We start from the raw sequence: 25,872 nt of genomic DNA, 5'->3' as shown, positions 1-25,872 counted from the left end.
GTTGCACATCTCTAAAAGCCAGCACTTGGCAGGTGGAGGGAGGAGGATCAGGAGTTCAAAGTCATCCTCAGCTACATAATGAGTTCAAGATCAGCATACTTGGGACCCTGTATCAAAAAAAAAAAAAAAAAAAAAAGATTCTGAGGGGCCTGGAGAGATGGCTCATCTGTTAGGAGCACATATTGCTCTTCTAGAGGACTCAGGTTCAATTCCCAGCATTCATCTGGTGGGTGAGTAGTAGTTTGTAACTCCAGGTCCAGGGACTCAATGCCATCTCATCTTTTGGTGTCTGTGGGCACTGCACACATGGTACACAGACATATATGCAGGCAATTACCCACACACATAAAAAAACAAATTTAAGGTGGGCGTAGCAGTGAACGCCTTTAATCCCAGCACTCAGGAGGCAGAGGCAGGGATTGAACTCTGTGGGTTCAAGACCAGCCTGGTCTATATAAGCTCTTAGGATAGGGCTGCATAGACCTGGTCTCAAAAAAGAAAAAAGAAACTCTGAGCTGGGTAGAGTAGTGCACACCTGTAAGATCAGAATGTAGAAGGCTGAGGCAAGGTGATTTCCATTCTGAGTCCAGACAGAGCCATAGCAAAGACCTGTCTCAGAAGACAGAACCAATTGAAATTCTGTTCTTCAGTCGCTACATTTTTGAGTTCTGACACCCATGTGTAGCCAGACAGCAAAGTCTCGGGACATTTTTGCCATAGAAAAAAAAATTGAGACAGGCTTTTGCTATGTAGCCCAGGCTAGCTATTAACTCATTCTGCAGCCTATGCTGGCCTCGAATTTGCAAACCTGCAGCCTTAGCATCATGAGATTATAGGTATACACCAACACTTCACCTGGCTTTTTTACAGGAGCAGGAGGAAGTTGATTCTGTCTCTGTCTCTCACACACACTGTAGCTCAGGTTATCCTGATGCTCACTGTGTTATGTAACTTGTCTTTTGACAAGGATACGTGGGAGACAGAGCCTCACACTTTTCCCTGCCAGTTACTGTTTCTGGTGGGAATCAAAGACCACATGACCTGTCCAGGTGCCTAGTCCAGGGCAATAGGGCCTCTGGTTGATTTTGAGAGGCTTAGACATCTGGTGAAACTTCCGGCAGACTGAAGGGACGGTACCTATAGATACAGGCTGGCCTCATATTGGAGACAAACTTCTCCTGCCTCAACTTCCTGAGCATTAGGATTACAGGTATGAGCCACCACACCTGAGGATCATTCTTTAAAGACTGGGCATGGTGATATATGCTTATAACCTCAGAATGTAGGAGGTAGAGGCAGGAGAATTAGGAATTCAAGGTCAACCACTACTACATAGTACATTTTAGGGAAACGTGACCTACATGAGACCCTGTCTTAATAAAAAGAAAGGAAAGGGGTCCATGAGAGGGCTCAGAGGACAAAGGTGCTTGCTGCCAAGCCTGATGTGAGTTTGATCCCTGGGTAGAAAAAGATAATTATTCCAAGGTGTCCTTTGAGCTCCACGTGCAAGCTGTGCATGGATGTGCACATGCACAAACACACAAAATAAGAATGTAATTAGAAAAAAGGGGAAGCAGGGTGGTGGTGGTGCACAGCTTTCATCCCAGCACTTGGGAGGCAGAGGCAGGTGGATCTCTGTGAGTTCAAGGCCAGCCTGGGCTATAGAGTGAGTTCTAAGACAGCCAGAGCTACACAGAGAAACCCTGTCTCCAAAAAAATGAAGAAGATGAAGAAGAAGAGGAGAGGGAGGTTGGCCAGATTGCTGAGTGGATAAAGCAGCCAAGCCTGATGACTTGAGTTTGATCCTTGGGATATATATGGTGGAAGGAGAGAACCAGTTTCCACAGCTGTCTTTTGACACACACACACACACACACACACACACACACTCACACACACACAACACACACTCACACACATACACAGACACACACACACACACATACACACACACCACACACACACACACACTCACACACACACACTCACACACATACAGACACACACACAGACACACACACACCACACACACCACATACACACACCACACACACACACACTCACACACACACACTCACACAGACACACACACTCACCACACACACACTCACACACACACACTCACACACACACTCACACCACACACACATACACACACACATACATACACACACACCACACACACACACATACACACATACACACACATACCACACACAGAAATGTTTTAAAAATAAAAAAGTTCTATTTTATTAGAAATTAATGCTTTAGAGTTCTCTCTAAAGAATACTTTTCATCCATTCCCAATGTTTTCATTTATTTATTATTTATGTGCTTTTTTTCTTTTTGGTTTTTTGAGACAGGTAGTTTTGGTGCCTGTCCTGGATTTCGCTCTGTAGACCAGGCTGGCCTCAGTCTCACACAGAGATCCGCCTGGCTCTGCCTCCCAAGTGCTGGGATTAAAGGCATGCACCATCACCGCCCGGTAAATCTTGTTGATTTTTCGAGTGGTTCAGAAAGATATATACAGATTCCCTATGCCTGGTACCCCAAACTGTGAGCCCAGCCTTCAGGGACTGGAGAGAGGGCTCAGTACAGAAGATTGCTAGCTGCCCCTGCAGAGGACCCAGGTTCAGTTCCCAGCACCCACACAGTGGCTCACAATCATCTGTAATTCCAGTTCCAGGGGATCCAATGCGCTCTTCTGATTTCTGGAGGTACCAAGCAAGCACAAGCTACATATATCTGCATGTAGGTAAAAACACTCATACCCGGAGCTTGAGAGCAGTTAAGAGAACTCAGGCTCAATCCCTAGTACTCACATGGTGGCTCACAACCATCTGTAACTCCAGTCCCGTGGGATCTGAGGACATCTTCTGCCTCCAAACGCTCTAGGCACACAAAGGGCACACAGACACACATGCAGGCAAAACACCCATACACAAAAGTAAACTGAAAAAACAAAAACAAACAGTCCTGACTCCTCTTGATCTGGCTCTTGGTTCACAGATATTTATGCCCCGAGTTCCTTCAGTTTCCCTATGAGGTTGAGGGGAAGGGTACCCCTTGGCAGCCAACCCCAGTTTTGGGGTAGTGTCTTAATTTAGGCTAGGTTGACCTGGAACTCAGTCTGCATCTCAGGTGAGTCTCTAGTTCATGGCAGTCTTCCTGCCTCAGCTGCCCCAGTGCTGGGATTATAAACCTGAGCCATGGCACTTGTCACAGTCCTCTGGCCTTTCAAGACCATCCAGATTAATGACCAGAGGCGGATGGCGTGACGAAGCCCGGCCTGGTCAAGGGTCTGCTCCATCAGCCTACTGCGTGTTTACTGGTTTACTATCTTTCCCGTTACCACGCGCTCAGCCCCAACCTGAGTCTGTGCTATATTCTGATCCTTATTCTGGTCTCTGGTAGCCTAGGTTACTGGAAGTAATATCCTGCCCTAGTTTTTGTGGCCTGACCTGATGTTGCTGGGAGTTTCCTCTGGACTTCAGTTTCAGTTCTAATGGCCTCTGTGCCCACGGAACTTCAAATCCCCACGTGTTTTCCCTGCCATGATTCTGCATGTCTGATGTGAGCATCGCTGGTTACAGTCCCCCTCACGATTCAGATGCCCTCTTCTGCGTCACCTTGTATATCCTGCCTTAGTATTATGGCCACTGATTCCAGGAAGATGCCTTGCCACCAATACAGAGAGCCTTTTCTCAATCTGTCTCACTAACTCCGACCCTGGACATGTCATATGCGTTATTATTACTTTTTTTTTTTTTTTTAGACAGGTTCTCTCCATGTAGCCCTGGCTGTCTTGGAACTCTCTATGTAGACCAAGCTGGCCTTGAACTCACAGAGATCTGCCTGCCTCTGCATCTCAAGTATTGGGATTAAAGGTGTGCGCCACCACGCTCAGCTTTTTCCTTTTTAAAAAGAGAGTCTAACTTGCCCAGAATGGCCTTCAGCCTTCAGTCCTCCCAGCTCCACCTCCCAAGCCTGGCACGGCTTTTCTAAAGCATAGTCTTTAAAATGACCAGGGGTCTTTAATCTCACACTCAGGAGGCAGAGGCAGGTGGATCTCTGGGAGGCCAGCCTGATAGACATAGTTTCATGTCAGCCACAGCTATATAATGAGGCCCTGCCTCAAGTAAATAAACTAAAATAAAATAAAGTCAGAATTTCCTTAAAAGAGCTTCATCTAAGAGACCATGGAGCCTCACAAATGGAATGAAGTGTGTGTTCTTCATTATTGTTTACTATTCAGAGCCAACCAATTATCCCTCTTCTCCAATTCCAAGGAGTGTTTATGTAGGATTGATTAGACAGAACAATATATTGTCACAAAACAACTTCCAGCTGGGTGTAGTGGCATGAGCCTGTACCAAGCACCAAGGAAGCTGAAATAGGAAGCTTGCTGTGAGTTCAGGGTCAGCCGGAGCTACATAGTGATTCTAGGCCAGCTTGGGCTATATAACAAGACTTTTGTTTTTCGACACAGAGTTTCTCTGTGTAACAGCCCTGGCTGTCCTAGAACTCTGTAGACCAGGCTGGCCTGGAACTCACAGAGGTCCATCTGCATCTGCCTCTGCCTCCTGAGTGCTGGGATTACAGGCATGTGCCACCACCTCTGGCTTAAGACTTTTTATAAAAGTAAAAAAAAAAAAAAAAAAAAAAAAAAAAAAAAAAAAAGTCAAACCTGGTGCTGGACGCCCTTGATCCCAGAACTCAGGAGGCAGAGGCAGGCTGAGTTCTATGAGTTGCAGTCAGTCTGATCTACATAGCAAGTTCCAAGTCGTCCAGAGCCACACAGTGAAACACACAATCTCAAAACAAAACAAAACAAGTGAAGGGGGCGGAGGTGGGAAAGGAAGAAAGAAGAAACACAGCGTCCAATAGGCACTACTTTTAGCACAATGGCAAGGGTGTGTAGGAACCGCTACAACGCACCAGAATTGCGGGGAAACAAACTACAATTCCCAGGGTAGCAACTTCTCAGCAGGGGGAAGGGAGGGACTGAACTCTCACAGGAGGCGGGACCAGTCCAGAGCCACCCAGACAGCTTCCAGAAAGGGGCGTGGACATGTGGCCATCAGGAAGTTACCTGTAGAATCTTCTACGGTGTTTTCTGTTCACAACCTTTTCAGCTACCCCTTAATCGGGAAGCCGTGGACCAAGGAGCCTCTTCTGAAAAAGAGGTAAAGGAAGCTGGACAGAGGGAGGTGGCAAAGGTTGGCTACTGTGTTCCCCAGGAGCGTTCAAATAGCCATTCTTGACCTGCTGAGTCAGGTGAAGCGATTCACCGGGCCGCAACCTGCATCTAGGAAAAGACGAAGAAAGTAGTCATCTGTTCATTTTGAAGACCAAACGCAGAACGCATCATCTGCAAGACCCACTTGTGGTGCGGCCCTTGCTCCACCTCGGAAGGAAGGGAAGGAAGCTGGAGAACCTTGGGGAGCCAAGCAAAGGCCTGCCAGGGCTAACTCGGGTCTGTTTGCGCTAGCCCCAAACGATAGAGATCCATGGCTTCCACCGTATGGGGCGGTGCCCCCTGGTGGGGCCCGCCACCCCCAGCCCCAGCCCGGCCGCTCACGGACGTCGACTTCTGCTCTGGCGCCCAGCTGCAGGAGCTGACTCAGTTGATTCAGGAGCTGGGTGTCCAGGAGAGTTGGAGCGAAGGGCCCAAGCCTGGAGCTGATCTCCTCCGAGCCAAGGATTTCATCTTCTCTTTGCTCGGTAAGTAATTCTCAGCTGTGGGAAGCTGCAAACCTCAGCCTCACCATTCCCCACCCCGGCTCTGGACCACGATCCTTCACAAATCCCTTTTCTTCCTTTAGGTCTAGTTCACCGCCAGGACCCTCGTTTCCCACCCCAGACAGAACTCTTGCTGCTTCGCGGTGGGATTCGCGAAGGCTCCCTAGATTTAGGGCATGCCCCCTTAGGTCCCTACGCCCGGGGACCTCATTATGATGCCGGCTTTACGCTCCTTGTGCCTGTGTTTTCTCTGGATGGCACTGGGCCCGGAGCTGCTACTGGATCTGGAATCCTGTTATGCGTGGCTCCGCCTTCCAGAGCTGATGTGCGGAATTTCCGTCCGGGAGACCTGGCAGGATTGCCTAGGACCCCCTGTCGCAGAAGAATGTGATTTGACTCAACAAACCCATAGCAAAGAGAGTCCCACAGACCAGGAAAGCTCTGTAGACCAGGCACATGATTATGTCCCTGAGCCTGAGCCGCACACGTCTGTGGAGAAATCACCCGGTGACCTTTCAGGGTCCCAATCGCCTTGCAATGACATCCCCCATCTTGAAACTCCTGAACCATTGAAAACACTGAGTAGTGACGCCTTGGAAGAGGACGAAAAGCCATCGCCAAAGCCGTCGGAGGCTGCGAAGGCATGGCCCACATTATGCCCTACCCAAGTGGCTGCCTGGTTCTTCGTTAAGCTGGCTGAGGTCGCTGAGTCCCTGATCCCGGTCCCAGGCGCCCCGCGGCTAGTTCACGCAGCTCGCCACGCGGGTGTCACCACGGTCCTCCTGGCCACTCCAGAGCCCCCACGCCACCTCCTGCTCTTCGACCTGATCCCGGTGGTGACCGTGGCAGGCTGGCCTGACAGGGCTCGGAGCCACTCGTGGGCGGGTCCACTGGTCTCTGAGTCGGCTTCTTTCTACCTAGTGCCGGGCAGCCACCCGGGGCAGCAGGGCACCCCTGGATGGCAGCTGTGCTTCGCCCGCCAGGAGCTGGCGCTCAAAGCGCGCATCCCAGCGCCGCTGCTTCAAGCCCACGCGGCGGCCCAGGCGCTGCTGCGCCCGCTGGTGGCGGGGACCCGGGCCGCCGCGCCCTACCTCCTGCGGACCTTGCTCTACTGGGCGTGCGAGCGGCTGCCAGCGCTCTACCTGGCGCGGCCCGAAAACGCCGGCGCTTGTTGCCTCGGGCTACTGGATGAGCTGAGCCGAGTGCTCGAGGCCGGGACGCTGCCTCATTATTTTGTGAGCGGCCGAAAGCTCTGCCTGGGAGACGGCTCCGCTGCCCTGCGCGGGGCATTGGCCCAGCTCCGCGGAGACCCTGCGCAGGCCTTGCGTGAGGCGGTGGAGGAAGCCAAGGTTGCCCGCAAAGGGGGCGGTTTAGCGGGCGTAGGGGGCGGAACCCATTAAAGAGTCTACTCTCAGGGAATGAATGCGATGTGTTTCCTTTGGCGATAGGGTTGTGGGGGGCACTGCTCCTGCTTCGCATACAGACTGTGCGTCTTGGGTCCACGGCCTCTCTTCTAAAAGGTCTCCCCCAGGGTTCTGCCCTGCCCGAGGCCCATGTTCTTCAAATCTGGCTGGCACCCCTCCCGTCCCGGTGCTGCCTCCCGAGACATCTCCCCCGGATTCTTTCAGAGTCAACAGCGAACCGGAGGAATGGCACAAAATGCGGGAACCGGCTTTTGGAAACCTGGTTCTGATCAATGTGGCTTACACCAAAGCAGAGGGATATTAAGGCCGGAGTACAGCCCAGACTGGATGGCACAGGCACCCCCGTTTCTCCACCCCACCCCACCCCCACTTTCCTCGTCCATTTCTGTCCTCACTTCCATCCCAGGTAGTAGGGTCCCTCTCCATCTTCTCGCTGTCGGCCGTTCCACTTGGCCCCCCCAGCCCCGCCGCTCCGGGCTTCCTTGGCTCGTTTCCCCTGCACCCCGAGACTGGCAGGCCTTGCCTCGACTCCGCCTGCCTCTGAAACGGTCCCCACTCACAGCTCCCGAGGAACCCCAGGGTTCCGCCCGCCCGGCTTCGCCTCCTTCTTCCCCAGCGTCTCCGCCCCCTGCCCCGCCCCCGGGCCGGCTCGCAGAGGAGGGGGAGCTTCTGTCGCCGCCACCGCCGCCGCCGCCACCGCTTCCCACAGCCGCCGCCGCCGCCGCTCTGCCCGGTCCAACCTCCAGGCCCAGTGCTCTGACTTTGCCGAACCGGGGCGCTCTGCAGAGACATCTTCACTCCTTCCTGGGGGTCCGGGACACCTAGGCCGGCGTTGGGGGGAACCTCTGCTTGCGGGTGACAGGGAGGGAGGAGCCTGGAGCCGGAGCCCGCGACACCCGTCGCCCGGATCAACAGGACAGGACAGGTTGAGGGGCGTCGGGGAAAGGAAGGGGTGCTCGAGCAGTCCCAGGAGGACCAGGAAGCCCTGTCGCAGGAAGCTGGGATGCGCTGTGACTTACTAAGGCCTGTTCACGTTTGAGGAGTGCTCACTCACAACGTGGGCACTCCTCTCTGGGGGGCCTGGTTAGACTGGAGGGTGTGGGATCGAAGCAGGGCCGCCTGCTCCTCGGGGGAATCTAAGGGGCCGCCGGAAGGCAAACAGAAACGACTGATGCTCCTGTTTCGGGGTGACCGAGGGTCCTCCAGACAACCACCTGGTGTATGCACTAGGAAGGGCTGATTTGGAGGTGACTTCAAAAGGAGTGGAGGGTAACCAAGTGAGCGGATGGCCTCAGCAGCTGGAACCCTGGGGTACTAGAACCCCAGGGACTGGAGCCCCGTGAGAACAAGCATTATCCAGCTAGAGGAACTGGGAACCCCTTCTCACTGGACCTAGACAGCCTGGATATTGAGACATATTTGGGGGGATTTTTTTGGGAGGGAAAAGTGGGAGAGCCACTCCATTTAGAGTATAGCAAAGGAAAAAAAAAAACATCAGGGCTGGGTTCCTCTCTGACATTGACAGCAGGCCCGGGGTGAACTGATGTCCCCAAAGCTAAAGACCCACACCCTTCAGAACACAAGAGTAGGCTGGGCGGGAGGGGCCCCAAAATAGGGTGGAAAGAAGTCTGAGGAGATTAAGAACACATCTTGGACATTTAGGGGGGTCTTGACTTTGGGACAGGGGAAGTGGGGACCGAGGCCAGAGAGGAGGGGAGGGGAGAGCTCTCATTAGGGGACAAAATTCATGGGTGAGGTCAGCTGAGGAGGGCACAGGCTGTTGGAGTCGCTGGAGCCAGGGCAGGCAGGGCCCAAGGGTGGGAGCTGGTGCTTGTGGGGGGAGGCAAGGGGGTCTGGGGCTTATCCTGAGGTCCTGTGGGTGGGGCGGTGGGGTGGGTCCAGAGCATGCCCTGGTGAGAGGGCTCCTCTAGGGGAGCCCAGGGCGCTCCGGGAGCCTGCTGGTTTCGGGGTGTCTCCTCCCGGGGCGCTATGGCGGCGTTGGCCAGTAGCCTGATCCGACAGAAGCGGGAGGTCCGCGAGCCCGGGAGCAGCCGGCCGGTGTCGGCGCAGCGGCGCGTGTGTCCCCGCGGCACCAAGTCCCTTTGCCAGAAGCAGCTCCTCATCCTGCTGTCCAAGGTGCGACTGTGCGGGGGGCGGCCCGCGCGACAAGACCGCGGCCCAGGTGAGTGTGGCTAGGGCGGGGTCTCCGGGCCCCAAGTCCTTCTGCCTGAGACCAGGGACCCTGGAGAATGCAGCCGATCCGGGGGTAGTCGGGGGGGGGGGTGTCCCAAAAGTAGAAGAGGTGGGCCAGAGCGACCAGAAAAAAAAAAACCTACGGGACTCTGCTTCAGTTTCCTTCCCCTTGCCGGTAACGCCGAGTCTCCTTGCTTTCGAGGGCAAGGGGACGGTTTGAGGGGCCAGGTCTAACGGCCCAAGCTTCTCGGCTCCGGTCCTGCCCCCCTTCAACACAGGACTCCCCACCCCCACGGTCGTTCGCCTACGTGCGGGTTCTCGCGATTCTTTCCATCCGGAGCGGAGGGACCTGGGGGGTTCTGGACGCTTGGGTCACCCCGAGGGTTTCTGCAGCCCTGGCTGCCCCGCCCCCGCTCCGGTTCTCCCGCCCCTCCACGCCTGGGCGCTGCTCTTCCTGGTCCAGCTCGCCTGGCCAGGAGCCAACCTCGCCAGCTCTCCCCCGGGTGTCCTTGCAGCTCCCTCGTCAGCCAGCCCCCTCCGGGCGCCCTCCTTCGGTGACCTGCGCTCCGAGAAGGGTGCTGAGCACCCCCCCTCCCACGACTCCCGTGCGACTCGGAAATCCGATCCTCCGGGCTCGGGGAGGGGGACCCTGTGCTAAGCAGGACCTCACACACAGTTCAGGCTGAAGACCTGCCTGCCCGGAGACTTGGGGCGGGGGTCGTACCACTTACAAGGGGGAACAGGGAAACCGGCCGAGAGCAAGCGGCGGGGAAAGACAGGTGTAAGGGCTGGCGTGTGACTCCCGTCCAGGTACGACACTTAGGGAGTCCCTCTGGCCTCTCTCCAGGCCGCTGCCGGCTCCCCTAGGGGTAGCCCCTTGCGGCCTCGCCCCCCCCACCGGCGGTAGGTGTGGTACAGTCCGCAGCCCACCCTCTGAGTGGGACCCAGCCCCCACGTGATGCAGCTTGCCTCTCCATCCCTGTCCCCTCTTCCTTTTCCTCGATTGGTAATGAATGTCCCCCATCCCAGGCCAGTTACCTGGCTGAAGGGTAGAGCCTCAGCCTCGGGGAGAACTGGACCCTCATGAGCCCGCCGACTGACTGACAGAGACAGACGGACAGATGGGTCAGTGTCAGACAAGCCGGCGCTGAGCCAAAGCAAGGCCCGCGCCAAGCAAGCGGCAGCTGCAGCAGCAGCAGGTGCTGAGTCAGCGTCAGTCAAGTCCAGTCCCACCCCTCCTTCTGAGGGGGAGCCCCTTCCCTGTGGTCACCTTGCTGCGCACCCCGACATTTGCAAACCCAATTGCCCTGCGTCTCCAGCTCTGCCCGTTGCCTTTTATGTCTCTCTCTTCTACCTCCTCTCCGCCCCTCCCCCAACTCCGGTGGAGGGAAGGAATTAAGCCATTTAAATAAATTTCAATAAATTAAGCTGACGCTCATAATTAGAGAAAGCGGAAGGGACCCACACCCCAGCTTCCTCAGGAACCGAAGAGGGGTGGAGGGAAGCCTGCCTGGAGGGTGAGAGAGCTAGGCCCCCCGGGATCCCTTTTCATTTCCCCCTCCTTCTATCCTGTGATCCCGCCAAGTGTAGGAATGTTTCTGGGAACAGAGATGTCATTTTCAAAGATGAATCTCTCTCTCTCTCTCCAGAGCCTCAGCTCAAAGGCATCGTCACCAAACTGTTCTGCCGCCAGGGCTTCTACCTCCAGGCGAATCCCGATGGGAGCATCCAGGGCACCCCAGAGGACACCAGCTCCTTCAGTGAGAGGGGAAGCCAGCTGCAGGGTGGGAAGTGGGGATCCGGGGACAGGAGATGACAATCCTGTCGCCTCTTCAGGCTTTGTCGTCTTCAGTCTGTCTTCTTGAGCCCCGAGGGAAGCAATGGCGCTGGAGCGGGGAGGGGACGCAGATGGGAGTGAGGCCCTTGGGTCCTGATGGCTGCGCTCTGCTCCCCCAGCCCACTTCAATCTGATCCCCGTGGGGCTCCGCGTGGTCACCATCCAGAGCGCCAAGCTGGGTCACTACATGGCCATGAACGCCGAGGGGCTATTGTACAGCTCGGTAAGACAATGAGGCTGAGTGGCCTGGGCTCCTGGGGACACCCACAGCATATGACCACCCTTCGCCACAGGCAGGACTTGCACCCAGGACTCTGTTCTTCCTGCATTAGCTGACCACTGCCTGTTCCAAAAGTGGTCCTCGAGAGTGCATCCCGCTTCTACGTGCACTGCTCACCCTCAAGTACCCCAGGCTCTTTGGCTGTCTGGCCCTCTCAGCTATTGGGGCCCCACTTCTCAGCCTGTCACCTCTAAACGTCATCTTTACTCTGGAGAGGAAGTAGTAAGGGTCTGGGAATGCAGAGAAGAGATCTTATTTCCAGGGCCCTAGAAGCCTAGTTCCTACCCCTGGGTGGCCTGCCAGGCTCCTCCTGATTCTCTCCGTGCTCTGGTTTCTGCATGGACTCAGTATTGCCATCCTCCTTTCGAAAAAATATATGGATTATATCTTGGCTGCGTCTTCCCAAGGGCTCCCTTCTGCCAGTGATATAACTCTCTCTCTCTCTCTCTCTCTCTCTCTCTCTCTCTCTCTCTCTCTCTCTCTCTCTCTCTCTCTCTCTGTGTGTGTGTGTGTGTGTGTGTGTGTATGTCCATGCCTCTTCTCTTTCTGGATCTTTGTCTCCTCAGCCGCATTTCACAGCAGAGTGTCGCTTTAAGGAGTGCGTCTTTGAGAATTACTATGTCCTGTATGCCTCTGCTCTCTACCGCCAACGTCGTTCCGGCCGGGCCTGGTACCTAGGCCTGGACAAGGAGGGCCGGGTCATGAAGGGAAACCGAGTCAAGAAAACCAAGGCTGCTGCCCACTTTGTGCCCAAGCTCCTGGAGGGTGGGTATGGGCTCCAGAAAAGGTGGGTCATGTGGGAGGGGCATTGACCTTGGCATGAATATTGAGTGTCTCACAGCCCAGGCCATAAACGTTAAACAAGACGACGCTGTTGTGATAGGCCAAGACAGGAAGGCTTTAGCCTTTGGGGGTTTGGGGAGCCCTCTTCGTTTGGGTTGGGATTCTCCAAGGACGAGTGTGTAAGGGAAGGGAGGACTCTCAGAGCTCTGATTCTTCCTGGCTCTCTGTGCACCTAATTCTCCTTCCCCGCTCCTCTCTCTCTCTCCCCTTCGCAGTGGCCATGTACCGGGAGCCTTCTCTCCACAGTGTCCCCGAGACCTCCCCTTCCAGCCCCCCTGCCCCTTGAGCTGTAGTCCCTGGACTGGAGGCTCCCTGCACTTCCGGCGAGCCAGCCACCGCCCACAGCCTGCCTCGTAGCCCTGCGCCAGGCCCTGCTGCTCTTCCCCGTTACCACACACATGCCCTAAGCAGCCAGGTCTCACCAGGTGCTGCGCCCCGAGGGAGCTTAGGGGCTGGCCGCCGCCGGGACTTCCGGGACTTCCGGAGTTGCTGAGTTCTTAGATCCTGGGGCCTAGGAGAGGTTCCGAGGTGGGGGTGCCTGACATGATCCTGGCTGACCACCTATTTCTTTTCACACTAACTCCTCCCCCTCCAAAGAACCCCACTTTTCCCCGAGATGGCGCTGGGGTTCCAATGATAAAGGGAGGGAGTTAATACTCCTTCCTCGCCCTGGCTGAGCCAGTTTCTGAAGCCATGCACTGTATTCTCCTTTACATTGCCACGAAGCCATAGCTTTCCAGGTTGCGCCACTGGCACTCAGAACTAGTTTCCTTTTTTCCCATTCCACCTCCTGCCTTGGTCTGGACGGGTTCTGATCCAGCTGAACACCCCAGCCAGGGCCCTTCTGTGTGCTGTATTAGAACCCAGGCATGGATCCTTTAAGCTTTGATGGACCCCCCTGGTTTTTTGTTTTTTAAAGAAGAGGCTGAATTCGAGCCCCCTAATGTCGCCACTGGCCTTGGTCTGAAGTGGAACCAGCCTCAGGTCACACCACATGTTAAACCTTCGGATCCCAGAGACACCCAGTTCTAGAGCATGGTGTTCTAGACCTCTTTGGAGCCATACTTCCTCCTGAATCTCAGCTCCAGGACACGGACCATGACTCTCAGCCCTTTTTTCCAGGATGGGACTAGGGCCTGTATAGCCATATTATTGTACTAGAGTCAGTTCTAAACCCACTCCTTCACTTCCTCTAATGATTATTTAAGAATGAGCTGTGGATAGAACTCAGCTATGATTCATTAAGAACTAATTGGTTCTGAGCTGTGCTTAGTAGCACATGCCTGTAATTCAGCACCTGGGAGACTGAGTCAGAAGGATTTCAAGTTGGAGGCCATCGTGGGCTATAATAGCAAAGCCCTGTCTGAAAAGCCAACACACACACACACACACACACACACACACACACAGAGAGAGAGAGAGAGAGAGAGAGAGAGAGAGAGAGAGAGAGAGAGAGAGAGAGAGAGAGAATGCTTACTACTACTAATCAGTACTGAATGAATCAAGAACTAAGAACTACTGCTTGTTTTTCCTAGATAATTTTTTAAAAATCCCCTTCCCTTTAGAATGCTAACCTCACTTTTACATGGTTTCTAGTTTTAGCATTCCAACCGGGGTTCTGCCAGGGAAACAAGAGTCTCGGGAAAGGTACAGGAATTCTGGAAGAATATACCTGGGGCAGCTCAGAGGAGGAAAATGGCATGCTTTGATTGAATTTGCGTCTGCCTTGGGGAGACATGAACACTTAGCTACCTCAGCAGGAATTCCTTCCAGGTCCCTTCTAAAGCTGAGGTCCTTTGCTTGATATGGTGTGGTGCGTTTGTGAGGTGGAGGAAGGAGAATTGGGAATAAAGGGCTAGCCTGGGCTACATAGGGAGTTCAAGACCAGCCTGGGCTATGTGAGAGCCTATCTCAAACAACCACAGAAAACTGAGGTCTGTCAGGATAATAACTCCAGAATAAGAAAGGACAAATAGGGACAGCCTTGATTTCCCCCCTCCCAGCAAGGAGACCCCCCAACTCAGCAATAAGTCCAACTTCTCCCTCCTACAGGTCAGGCCTAGGAAATGAGGGGCCTCTTGGGCTCCCAGACCTCATATATCCCCAGAGCTTCTAATTATAGAATTTACTTTACCTTACAGCTTATAACCTCAGCTGAATTTTAAGTACCCAAAAAGGACCTGACAATGGGGACCCTCTAGTAATCTACCCTCGGGGTAGATTCCGAGCCTAGCAGATGTAGGTGGAAAGGACTACGGAGGTCCTAAGGGAGAGGCTAGTTGCACAAAGGCAGGTCACTTTTCCTCAGGCCCTTTTACTTCTTGGCTTGTTGCAAGAGATGCCCCCCCCCCGTCCCCCCCAACAGACCCCGCTCAGGCTCCGCCCATCCCCTGGCTCTGCCCTCGGGGGGGACTGGGTCTCCAAGCTTTCTCTAATTAAAGATGATTTGTACAACCCGAGTGTTCTCTGCCGTTTGTGAGTGGAGGGCGCCTGCCGTCGCTCCGGGCGGGACCAAGCCTAGAGGGCGGGGCGGGTGGGCTGGCGGCCGGTCCCCCGACAACAGGTGCACATTCCTGGGCGCCTCGTCACTTCCCCTGTCCTGGCGGCTTCGGCCGCTCTCGGGACAAACTCACTGAGCGAAGCGGCAGGGCCATGACCTTAGGGGCGCTGCTGCTGCTTCTGGGGGTGCTCGGGGCGCCCCTCGCCCCAGGTAAGTCAGCCTGGGCCCCGAGGAGGAGGCAATGGCAGGGGGCCATCCATGCTCGCGGCCAGCCACCGGAGCGTCTCTTAAGTGCTTCCCTTCGCCAGGCGCCCGCGGGTCGGAAGTCGAAGGCCGACTGCGTGAGAAACTTTTCTCGGGCTATGACAGCTCGGTGCGGCCGGCGCGCGAGGTGGGAGACCGCGTCGGGGTCAGCATTGGCCTCACCCTGGCGCAGCTCATCAGCCTGGTGAGGGAGGGAGGGCGAGCAGCGGGTGGAGGGCGGCGGGCGGGGCAGCCTGGGGGCGGGGCAGCCTGGGGGCGTGGCTCTGGGCGGGACCACGGCCTGGGGGCGGGGTCTGAGGCGAGCTTAGGCCGGGAGATGGACAGGCCTTTGGCGAAGCTTGGGGAGAAAACGGGACCAATGAACGCGTTCGTGGGCGTGGCCGCCCTGACAGGCCCAGAATACGGCTCTATGAACCCGCCTGGGGGCGGGGCTGGGGGCGGGGCTGAGGCAGAAGGACGGCTAGGGGGCGGGCCTCGGGGCGTGGCCATGTTGGATGGGATGCTAGCAGGGTCCAGCAGAGCTTGGTACTCAGGGAACCAAGGAACAACCCTGGGTGGAGGTTCAGGGTTGTGTGGACGAGACACTGGGTGTGGCCCGTGACTGAACCCGGAGGTAAAAGGCAAGGAAAGCAGGCGTCAAGATCTGGTGTTTTGAGGCAGGGCTGATCGCCACTCAACTTCAAGATGGGGTTTGCAACCAGGAAGGTGCGGTTTCGAGAAAGGGGGTAGATTGCTGTGAGAAAGTGACCCTGAGCCCTCATGTCTTCCCACTTCATTTCCTTTCTGCCTTAAATTTTTCCCTTCTAGAACGAGAAGGATGAAGAGATGAGCACAAAGGTGTACTTAGACCTGGTATGGAGACCCCGCGGGTTAGGGAAGGGCCCCGCCACCTTTATATTAATCTCCTGAATGCTCAGCCCAGTAAGATTTTTTTTTGCATAATGACTTCATAAAACATATAGATAATAACCGAAACGGAGGCTTCTATGAACAATTCCTTCCTAATTGTTTAAAACACAAGTTTGGCATCATTAATTTGAATTCTCATCCTGTAAAGGGCCGTGAACTGCAGTTTTTTTTTTTTTTTTTTTTTTTTGGTTTTTCGAGACAGGGTTTCCCTGTGTAGCTTTGCGCCTTTCCTGGAACTAACTCGGTAACCCAGGCTGGCCTCGAACTCACAGAGATCCGCCTGGCTCTGCCTCCTGAGTGCTGGGATTAAAGGCGTGGGCCGCCGCCGCCCGGCTGTGAACTGCAGTTTTAAAACCACTGTAGTAGAGGATGGCTAATACAGTCTCTTCAATTACTTTTTAATTTGTTTTATTTTTATTTTATGGGTATGGGTGTTTTGCCTGCCTGCACCACATGCGTGTCTAGTGCTTGTGGAAGCCAGAAGAGGGCGTCCGATCCCCTGGAACTAGTGTTTCAGATGGTTGTGACTTCCTTGTAGGTGCCGGGAATCAAACCTGGGTCAAACTGTAGCCCGGGTCAGTTACCCTCTGAGCCCTCTCTCCAGGCCCCCTCTTCGGTTTTAGAGACTGAAATTGTAGAGTTCCGTGCAGGCGGAAGGAAACGAGTTGATGTGAATCCCAGAGATTGAAGGCAGAGCCAGCCCCTTTTCCCCTTGACCCACAGGTCAGACCTGGGCTCCTCCCCTTTGCACACTCACTCCCCCGAGCACCCTCTCAGACACCCCAAGTCTCTCCCTGGCCTCTAGGCTGAACAGTCCTTTAGCATCTGCTTCCCTAGGAGTGGACAGACTACAGGCTAAGCTGGGATCCTGCAGAATACGATGGCATCGAATCTCTCCGCATCACCGATGACTCTGTTTGGCTCCCTGATGTGGTGCTGCTGAACAAGTAGAGTGTTTCCGGAGGCTGAGGGGGGGCGGGGCGGGGCGGGGCGGGGCGGGGGGGGAGCTGGGGGCGGGGGGAGGCGGGGAGGGACTGGGGCGGGGCTGGTGGCGTGGGGGGCGGGTGTTGTGGTAGCGGAGGGTCTTCCGAGGACAGATCCGGATCCCATATGAAAAGATCTCTTTCCTGCAGCAATGACGGAAATTTTGACGTTGCTCTGGACATTAATGTCGTGGTATCCTTCGAGGGCTCTGTGCGCTGGCAACCCCCTGGCCTGTACCGCAGCAGCTGCAGCATCCAGGTTTCCAGGCTGTGTCTGTTCTCAGACTTCCTCACTCCCCAGCTACTCCCAGTCCTGGGGCCGTAATTCCTCCTGACCCTCGCCTCTTGTTTACCCTGACTTTCCCTTGCCCTGTTCAGTCTGCCATGGTGACGCTCTGCGTTTCCCTGCTGATCCCTCCTCCGTTGAAACCTCGGTGTCTTCCCCTCCACTCAGGTCACCTACTTCCCCTTTGACTGGCAGAACTGCACCATGGTCTTTAGTTCCTACAGTTATGACAGCTCGGAGGTCAGCCTGAAGACAGGCCTGGGTCCTGACGGGCAGGAAAGGCAGGAAATCTACATCCATGAAGGGACCTTCATTGGTGAGTGGGCATGCTTCTCACACCCAAGGCTGATAAACAGGCTCTGTTATCGATGCCCAGCGTAACCTGGTGGGGTCAGCAAGGTGGGGGTGTCCATCAACACTGCAAATATGGAAGCTGAAGCCAAGCTCTAACATCTTAATGTCAGCACTTGGGAGGCTGGGGCAGAAGAATTGCTGCATGGTCAAGGCTAGCCTGGACTACATTCAGAGACCCTGATACTTTTTCTTTTCTCTTGTGTGTGTGTGTGTGTGTGTGTGTGTGTGTGTGTGTGTGTGTGTTTGGTTGGTTGGTTTGGTTTGGTTTTTCGATACAGGGTTTCTCTGTGTAACAATCCTGGCTGTTCTAGAACTTACTTTGTAGACCAGGCTGGCCTTGAACTCACAGAGATCCACCTGGCTCTGCCTCCCGAGTGCTGGGATTAAAGGCATGTCACACACACACACACACACACAACTACAATAATAATAATAATGTTAAAAAAACAAAGAACCAGAGAAAAATGGAAATTGAGACTTGTTTAAGTTTATTCGAGGGCTGCCTAGCAGTGTGCTAACTAACTAGGGCAGCTGCTGCACCTGTGCTTACCTCTCCTGTCCCCTCCTCCAGAGAATGGCCAATGGGAGATTATCCACAAACCTTCTAGGTTAATCCAGCGACCAGGGGACCCCAGAGGAGGGAAGGAGGGCCATCGAGAGGAAGTCACTTTCTATCTCATTATCCGACGGAAGCCTCTCTTCTACCTGGTCAATGTCATTGCCCCGTGCGTCCTCATCACTGTCCTGGCCATCTTCGTCTTCTACCTCCCCCCAGACGCAGGTAACCAGCAAGAGCTTCCGCTCCGTGTCACTAGCCCAGCCTCCCCTCTCACCTTGAGTCCAGGTTGGGTTATCTTGTTTTGTTTTGTTGTTTTTAAGGTGTGTGTGTGTGTGTGTGTGTGTGTGTGTGTGTGTGCACTCACAAATGCCCATGGAAGTCGGAGGTGGGATGCTGGATCCCCTACAGGTGGAGTTGCAGACATTTGTGAGTCTCCTGAGACAGCCCTGGGATCAGAGCTGCGGTCCTCTAGTTTGCTTGTCTGTAGCTGTGATAAAAGACAGACCGAAGCCAGTTTATGGGAGGAAAGGGGTTTATTTGACTTACAGGGTACGCTTCATCAATGAGATGAGCCAAGGCTGGAGCTCCAGCTAAGTTAAGCCGGGAAGGAACATTGCTGCCTGGCTCACTTCCTCTGACTTGCTCAGCTACTTTCCTTGTACAGTCCAGGTCCACCTGCCCAGGAATGGCACTGTTCACAGTGGACTGGGCCCTCCTACATCGATTAGCATTAAGAAAATGTCCCCCCACCCCCGGCTGGGCGGTGGTGGTGCAGCCTTTGATCCCAGCACTCGGGAGACAGAGCTAGGTGGATCTCTGTGAGTTCGAGGCCAGCCTGGGCTACAGAGTGAGATCCAGGACAGGCTCCAAAACTACACAGAGAACCCTGTCTCAAAACGCCCCTCCCCCCCCAAAAAAAAAGAAAAAGAAAAAATGCCCCCATACATGCCCACATATAATTCCTCAGCTGAAGTTCCTTTTCCCACATGTGTCAAATTGACAAATTAAAGCCAGTCTTGACAAGCAGCAAGTGTTCTCAACGACTGAGCCATCTCTCTAGCCCCAGGATAGGTTTTCTTGCCATCTCAAACCACCATGGATTGGATATCAGCATTCCGAGGTGCGCCCCCTCCCCCTCCCCCTCCCTCGCCCCCTCCCCCACCCCCACCCCCATGCACAGGCCCTGCTGCTCCTCTGCTGCCGGCTTCTCCTCACCCAGTAACACTTCACTCTTCCCTTTAGAATTCTGGCCTCCTGTTCTCAGAGCTCCCATGTCCATGACAAACCGAATTCCAGGCTAAGCCAACTTCCCGTTTTCTGCTTCCCATCCCCAGCAAATAACCCCCTCCTCCCTTTAGACACCAGCTGGTGCCTCAACTGGCTGTCCCCCTGGGAAATGACAGTTGACTTTTCTCTGTAAGGAAGTACAATATAGCCACAGGGTAACCTGGTCAAATTCCTTAATGACTGTGTGTCTGAGATGCCTGATCAGGAAATGGGACAGCCACTGTCCCTACCGCATAGAATTATTTTAAAGATTAACTGGGTTAATAAAACTATACCCAGTACCTAGCTGCATCTATGTAAATGTGCTGGTTTTTGTTTTTTGTTTTTACTACTTTTGAGCAGTTGATGTAAGGTAATACAATTGAATTATATGTATGCATTCTAATCTTTACAACAACCTTTCAGGTAAGTTCCACATTGTCATCCCCTTTTGTAGAGAAGGGGAAAGGAGCTGAGGAAGTTAATTCACTTGTCTGGTATCACATTCAGGTCAGTACCAGTCTTATTCAGAGACCTTGCCGCTAGTGTGTTTCTTCCTTCCTGCACTTGGGAAACTGAGGCAGGAGCATTACCAAGAGTTTGAGGCCAGTGAGTAGTAGGGTCTTCATAAACAAGACCCTGTCTCAAAAAATATTCCAAAAAAACAAAGTAAGCAAATATGAAAACAAATAGACAAAGTCCTGTATTTTCCTCATTTCTGGCATCAAGTCCTCGGTCCAGAAAGGGAGAGAGATGCCGTTCAAGAACATACTTCCGGGTCCAGCAAGATGGCGCCCGGGGAAAGATGCTTGCTACCAAGCTTGAGGGCTTGAGTCTGACATGGAACCCACAAATTGTTCTTGGACATCTCCAGGTGCTCTATGATAGGAACATGTACAAAACACACACACACACACACACACACACACACACACACACACACACACACACTGTTAAAAAGAAAAAGAATCTGCTTACAAATACACTCACTTCCTTCTAGAACAGGGCAATCTTGGAACCTAATATTACAGGACCAAAATAGAGTGAACAGTATAGCTTATTTATTTCAGTACCTTTCATGAAGTGTGTAAGGTCTCTTGTATGACACAGGAAGAATCAGCCACTTTTGTATACCGTTTTATTTTTAGAGTCTTCAAATTGCTACATTGTTCTTGGAAAAGCTACAGAGATTGGTCCATTCATTCATGCAACTGTATCTGTGGAATTGCTGTGATATGCTAGGCACTGCAAAGGCACCAGGGAATAAAAATTATAAGATTGGATTGAGGGTGTAGCTACAGCTCAGTGCTAGAGCGGGGATGGGTGGAGCTTGTGTACCATACCTGAAGCCCTGAAGCCCACCCCTCCAGCTGGGGGAGGGGAGATAGCAAGGGATATAGTTTAGGTGGCAGAGTGTTTACCTCGTTTGCATGAATGAAGCCCTGAGTTCAGTCTCCGGAACCCATCTATAAACAAGCTAACCAGTAAATAAAATCACGACCTTCCTGGGTATATATTCTAGTAGGGAGTCCGTCAGTAAACTGATGTCTACCATCGTATATTAGAAAAGGACTTTTTTTTTTTTTGTTATCATTGTTTGGTTTTTTTGTTTGTTTGTTTGTTTTGTTTTTCAAGACAGGGTTTCTCCCTAGCCCTGGAAATCCTGGAACTCACTTTGTAGACCAGGCTGTCCCTGAACTCAGAGATCTGCCTGCCTCTGCATCCTAAGTGCTAAGATTAAAGGTGTGTGCTACCATGCCTGGCTTCTGGACAAGTTCTAAAAAGGAAAATCAAATAAGAAGGGGTTTGGGAAGATTAAAATGGGGGTGGACTCCTATATAGTAGCACTCAGAGACAGGACAATCGAGAGTTTGAAGCTAGCCTGGGCTACATTCTCAGCTACAAAGTGAGAGCCTGTCTCAAAAAAGGACAAGGGATGTAACTGACATGGAAGAGAGTTTGCCTGTTACGCATGAAGCCTTTAACACCTATTACAGAATGAACTGGGCATAGTAGCAAAACCCTGTAATCCTGGCACTTGGGATGGGACTGAAGGTAGGAGGATCAGAAGTTCAAGGTCATCGTCTGTGCATTGTGAGCTCAAGGCAAGCCTAAGATGTGTGACATCTGGTCTCAAAATTCAAACAGACCTAGAGAGATGGCTCAGCTGGTTATGGCACTTGCTGCCAAGCCTGATAACCTGAGTTTGATCTCTGGAACGTACATGATGGAAGGAAAGAAGACTGTGACGTGTTGTGCATGCTGTGGCATGTGTTGTGTGTGTGTGTGTGTGTGTGTGTGTGTGCGCGCGCGCGCGCGCGCCGTGGCACTTGTGCCCACACACATACATACATACATGGTTACAAACACAACCCCCCAAGATAAAATGTGATGACGAACAAAAACACCAACTGAGAAAACACCAGGGGCCGCTGCATGGCTTTTTTGATACAGGGGTGAGTATCCCAGGGTGACCACAGCTCACTACACAGCTAAGACAACCTTTAACTTCTGATCTTCCTGCCTCTATCTCAGGAGTGCTGGAATCATGGGCATGCATTGCCACACCAGTTTATGGGGTGCTGGGGATTGAACCTAGGACTTCCTTATGCTAGGGTAGTACTCTACCAACCCACTACATCCTCAGCCTCAAAGACTGCAATTTAAAAACAGAATCTCTGGGTCTGGTCCTTACCACCAAAGAATAAAATGAATAACTAAATAAATCAATAAAAATTGCCTGGGTGGTGTTGGCACACACCTTTAATCCCAGCATTTGGGAGGCAAAGTCTGGCAGATTTTTGTGAGTTCAAAACCAGCCTGGTCTACAGTGAGTTCCAGGACAGGCTCCAAAGCTACACAGCAAAACTCTGTCCTGAAAAACAATAAAAATAAAAGCCTGTGCCACCACTGCCCGGCTTAGAACCTATTCTTGAAAACTGTCCTCTGGTAGCCACTCAGGGGCCGTGGCTCTTGTTCTCCCATATGTGCACACGTGTGTGCACATACACACAAGTACATACACATACACACAAAGTAGAGAAAGGATAGTAAAATATTTAAAAATGAGTAAAGTGTGATGTTAGCAAATGCCTCAACAAGAAGGGAATGTGTGCCGTTAAGGAGGTAGAGAATGGCCCTCGGGTTTCTGGTGGGAGAACTTGTCAGGTAGAGAGAGTAAGTACAAAGGCCCTCAGGAGTGAGGATGTCTGCATTCACAAAACAGGGAGGCTAAAATATATATAGAAGGTGGGCATGGTGGTGCACCCATACTCCCAATACTTGGGAGACTGAGGCAGGGGGATCACCTTGAGTTTGAGGCCAGTCTGGGTATATATAGTAAGTTCCAGGCCAAACTACAATGTGAAGTCCTGTCTCAAAAGAAGAACACAACAAGGCCAGGCAGTGGCGCTCGCCTTTAATCCCAGCACTCCAGAGGCTGAGGCAGGCGGATCTCTGTGAGTTCGAGGCCAAGCCTGGTCTACAGAGTGAGTTCCAGGACAGCCAGGACTATTTCACAGAGAAGCCCTGTCTCCGAAAAACAAAAAACAAAAAACAAAAAAAGAGCACAAGTGTAGTAGCATAAGCCTTTAATCCCAGCACTGGAGCCCTGAGTTCAAGAGCAGCCCAAGCAATACAGTGAGTAATTAATCTCAAAACAAACACAAAAGGTGCTTCTTTGGACGAAATGTCATTGCACTTTAAGATCCCACTGAAGCCAAGTGTGGTGACACATGCCTTTAATCCCAGCTCCCCTCCCCACCAACTCCCCTCCCACCCCCACCACCAGACAGAGGTGGGAGGATCTCTGAGGCTAGTCTAGTTTATATAGTGAGGGCCAGGCCCACCAAGGCTACATAGTGAGGCCCTGCCTTTAAAAAAAAAAAAAAAAGCAGTAGCAGCAGGCAGCTCCTGTCTATCAACCAGCATGGGCTGCTGGTGGGGCTGAGTCTGGGGATCCCCAGAACTCACTGCCTGCCTAGCCAGTTGGTGAGCTCCAGGTGGTCCAGTGAGAGACCCTGACTCAAAAAATAAGGTGGGGCGTCATGGCACCCAACAGCAACTTCTGCCTCCCATGAAAGCTTATATACAGTGCACACACATGTATTAATAAAAAATAACTAGCCGGGCGGTGGTGGCGCACGCCTTTAATCCCAGCACTTGGGAGGCAGAGCCAGGCGGATCTCTGTGAGTTCGAGGCCAGCCTGGTCTACAGAGTGAGTTCCAGGAAAAGCGTAAAGCTACACAGAGAAACCCTGTCTCGAAAAACCAACAACAACAACAACAACAAAAAAAAAAACCAAATAAAAAATAACTTCTGAAGACAAAACAGGGAGAAAGCAACCCTAGTTTAGTAGTAACGGGAAATGAGTATCAAGTTAGGGAGCTAATAAGAAAGGCTTATAGACCACGGTAACAGTATTCTGTGTGTGTCTCCTTTTAAGACAGAGTTTTATGTAGCCCAGGCTGACCTTCAGCGCAATATGTAATTGAAGCTGGCTGATCCTCCTGCCTCTACCACCAAAGTGCTATTGCTATAATGACATGCTAGGCCTAATTTGCTTTATATGTTAGTGAGATAATAACATGGTAGCTGTATCTCAACCTTCTCTAGAAAAAAATTTGAATTGAACCCAGGGCTTTAAGCACACAAACAGGGCTAGCACTCTACCAACTCATTTGGCTCCACAGCCCTTCCCAGCCCTCTGCTTGCCTCACTCAGGAGTCAGGTTGGTCTTGAATTCATTCTGTAGCCAGAAGCAGGCTTTGCACTTGAAATCCTCCTGTCTCAGCCTTGAGTAGTTGGGATACAGGATTGTGCCAAGCCTAGCTAGAACAGCTTTGATAGTGAGGAGATTAGGTTGTAGACAGGTTAAGTTTAGGGTGTCAACAGAAAAGTTGAGTAGGTATTTGGATTTAAGCCTGAAGTTCAAAGTAAGTCTGGACTGGAGGAACAAACATCAGAGAGATTTGCAAATGACTTTCCCAAAAGCCTGCCCTTAGGTTGGAAACACAAAGATTGATGATGCCTTAGAGGCTTCCTCCTGATAAAGACTAATCCTTCTGGTAGTGTGTTAGCCTATGTCTTTAATCCTAGCCCTTGGGAGGCAGAGGCCAGCCTGGGCTACACAGTGAGTTCCAGGACAGCCAGGGCTACACAGGAGTCTTTGTCTCAATAAAATAATTTTTTTTTCTTTTTCTTTCTTTCTTTCTTTCTTTTTTTTTTAAGACTAACCCTGCTTTCTCCTCTGCCTTCCAAGGAGAGAAGATGGGGCTCTCGATCTTCGCCCTGCTGACCCTCACTGTGTTCCTGCTGCTACTGGCGGACAAAGTGCCTGAGACCTCCCTGGCGGTCCCCATCATTGTCAAATATCTCATGTTTACCATGGTCCTCGTCACCTTCTCAGTCATCCTCAGCGTCGTGGTCCTCAACTTGCACCATCGCTCACCCCACACCCACCAAATGCCCTTTTGGGTCCGCCAGGTAAGAAAGATCTCCTCCAACCTGTCTTACTTCCGGATCTTATACTCAACCAGGTGAGGGAAAGGATGAGGCCAGCCTGGGCTACACAGTTACACCCAGTCTGCAAATGACCGAGAAAAAAAGATTAAAAGCAGGAAGGAAGAGCATCCTTGTGTTTGGCTTTGTGTCCGGAAGCTGCTCCAGCCACCAGCCTGGACTTGACCTTAAGGACAACTACAGCTGGCATCGTGTTCAGGAACCTGCTGGATGGTGAAGCATTACACAATTTATTTTACCTTCCCATCCTAATCACCTCAGAGATCCAACACGCCCTTCATCCATTCTGCTCACTTAGAGGCCCAGAGAAACATTATTAGGGGCAGATGCCATCAGGGTAGAAGACTTTTGACCCCTTAATTTTTCAGGACACCTCCCAGCCCCTTAAGGATTTTTTTTTTTTTTTTTTTTTTTTTTGTCTTGTTTTTCGAGACAGGGTTTCTCTGTGCAGCCCTGGCTGTCCTGGAACTCAACTGTACACCAGGCCAGCCTCAAACTCAGGGATGCACCTGTTTCTGCCTCCTAAGTCCTGGGATTAAAAGTGTGAACCACCACTACTGGCTTAAAAGAGCTCTTTTAAAAAAAAAAATGATAATTTTATGTGTATGGATGTTTGGCCTGCGTGTATGAATATTCACTACCTAGTGTTGCTGATGCCTGGGGAGGCAAGAAGAGCACCAGACTCCCAGGAATTGGACATACATACAGGTGACTGTGTGCCACCATGCGGTGCTGGAAATCGAACCGGGGTCCTCTGGAAGAGCAGTTGGTGCTCTTAACCACTGAGCCATCTCTCCAACCCGCATTAAAAATCTCTTGAGAGGTTAAGAGCACTGACTGTTCTTCCAGAGGTCTTGGGTTCAATTCCCAGTACCCACAGGACAGTTCTCAATTGCCTGTAACTCCAAGAT

General features: G+C 52.4%; 3 protein-coding genes across 4 annotated transcripts in view; all 3 read left to right on the top strand.

Annotated features, from left to right (window-relative positions):
• The first annotated feature begins 5,048 nt into the window (after nucleotides 1–5,048).
• On the top strand, nucleotides 5,049–7,165 carry Tmem102 (transmembrane protein 102). Its single transcript, XM_028869471.2, is given in 3 exon segments — nucleotides 5,049–5,724; nucleotides 5,826–6,004; nucleotides 6,006–7,165. Coding segments are annotated over 3 exon segments (1,530 nt in total). The 5' UTR covers nucleotides 5,049–5,510; the 3' UTR covers nucleotides 7,143–7,165.
• A 1,899-nt stretch (nucleotides 7,166–9,064) lies between these two features.
• On the top strand, nucleotides 9,065–14,773 carry Fgf11 (fibroblast growth factor 11). Of its 2 annotated transcripts, none has more exons than XM_028869469.2 (5): nucleotides 9,065–9,348; nucleotides 11,009–11,119; nucleotides 11,316–11,419; nucleotides 12,043–12,263; nucleotides 12,535–14,773. In XM_028869469.2, exons 1-5 carry the CDS (start codon nucleotides 9,156–9,158, stop codon nucleotides 12,674–12,676), a joined length of 771 nt encoding a protein of 256 aa, XP_028725302.1. In that variant the 5' UTR covers nucleotides 9,065–9,155; the 3' UTR covers nucleotides 12,677–14,773. The 2 variants fall into 2 exon arrangements, with proteins under 2 accessions (XP_028725302.1, XP_028725303.1); XM_028869470.2 differs by having other exon boundaries at nucleotides 9,066–9,348; nucleotides 12,043–12,241.
• A 130-nt stretch (nucleotides 14,774–14,903) lies between these two features.
• The window catches only part of Chrnb1 (cholinergic receptor nicotinic beta 1 subunit), a 12,963-nt gene continuing 1,994 nt past the window's right edge, over nucleotides 14,904–25,872 (top strand). Inside the window, exons 1-8 of the mRNA XM_028869468.2 lie at nucleotides 14,904–15,029; nucleotides 15,128–15,267; nucleotides 15,891–15,935; nucleotides 16,830–16,939; nucleotides 17,126–17,234; nucleotides 17,430–17,577; nucleotides 18,187–18,396; nucleotides 24,702–24,925. Coding sequence (XP_028725301.1) covers nucleotides 14,972–15,029; nucleotides 15,128–15,267; nucleotides 15,891–15,935; nucleotides 16,830–16,939; nucleotides 17,126–17,234; nucleotides 17,430–17,577; nucleotides 18,187–18,396; nucleotides 24,702–24,925 — 1,044 coding nt within the window. The 5' untranslated portion in view covers nucleotides 14,904–14,971. The remainder of the gene's footprint in view (nucleotides 15,030–15,127; nucleotides 15,268–15,890; nucleotides 15,936–16,829; nucleotides 16,940–17,125; nucleotides 17,235–17,429; nucleotides 17,578–18,186; nucleotides 18,397–24,701; nucleotides 24,926–25,872) is intronic.

This window comes from Peromyscus leucopus, chromosome 8b (assembly GCF_004664715.2).
Source record: "Peromyscus leucopus breed LL Stock chromosome 8b, UCI_PerLeu_2.1, whole genome shotgun sequence".
NCBI classification, from domain to species: domain Eukaryota; kingdom Metazoa; phylum Chordata; class Mammalia; order Rodentia; family Cricetidae; genus Peromyscus; species Peromyscus leucopus.
This window is presented reverse-complemented; position numbering and strand designations above follow the sequence as displayed.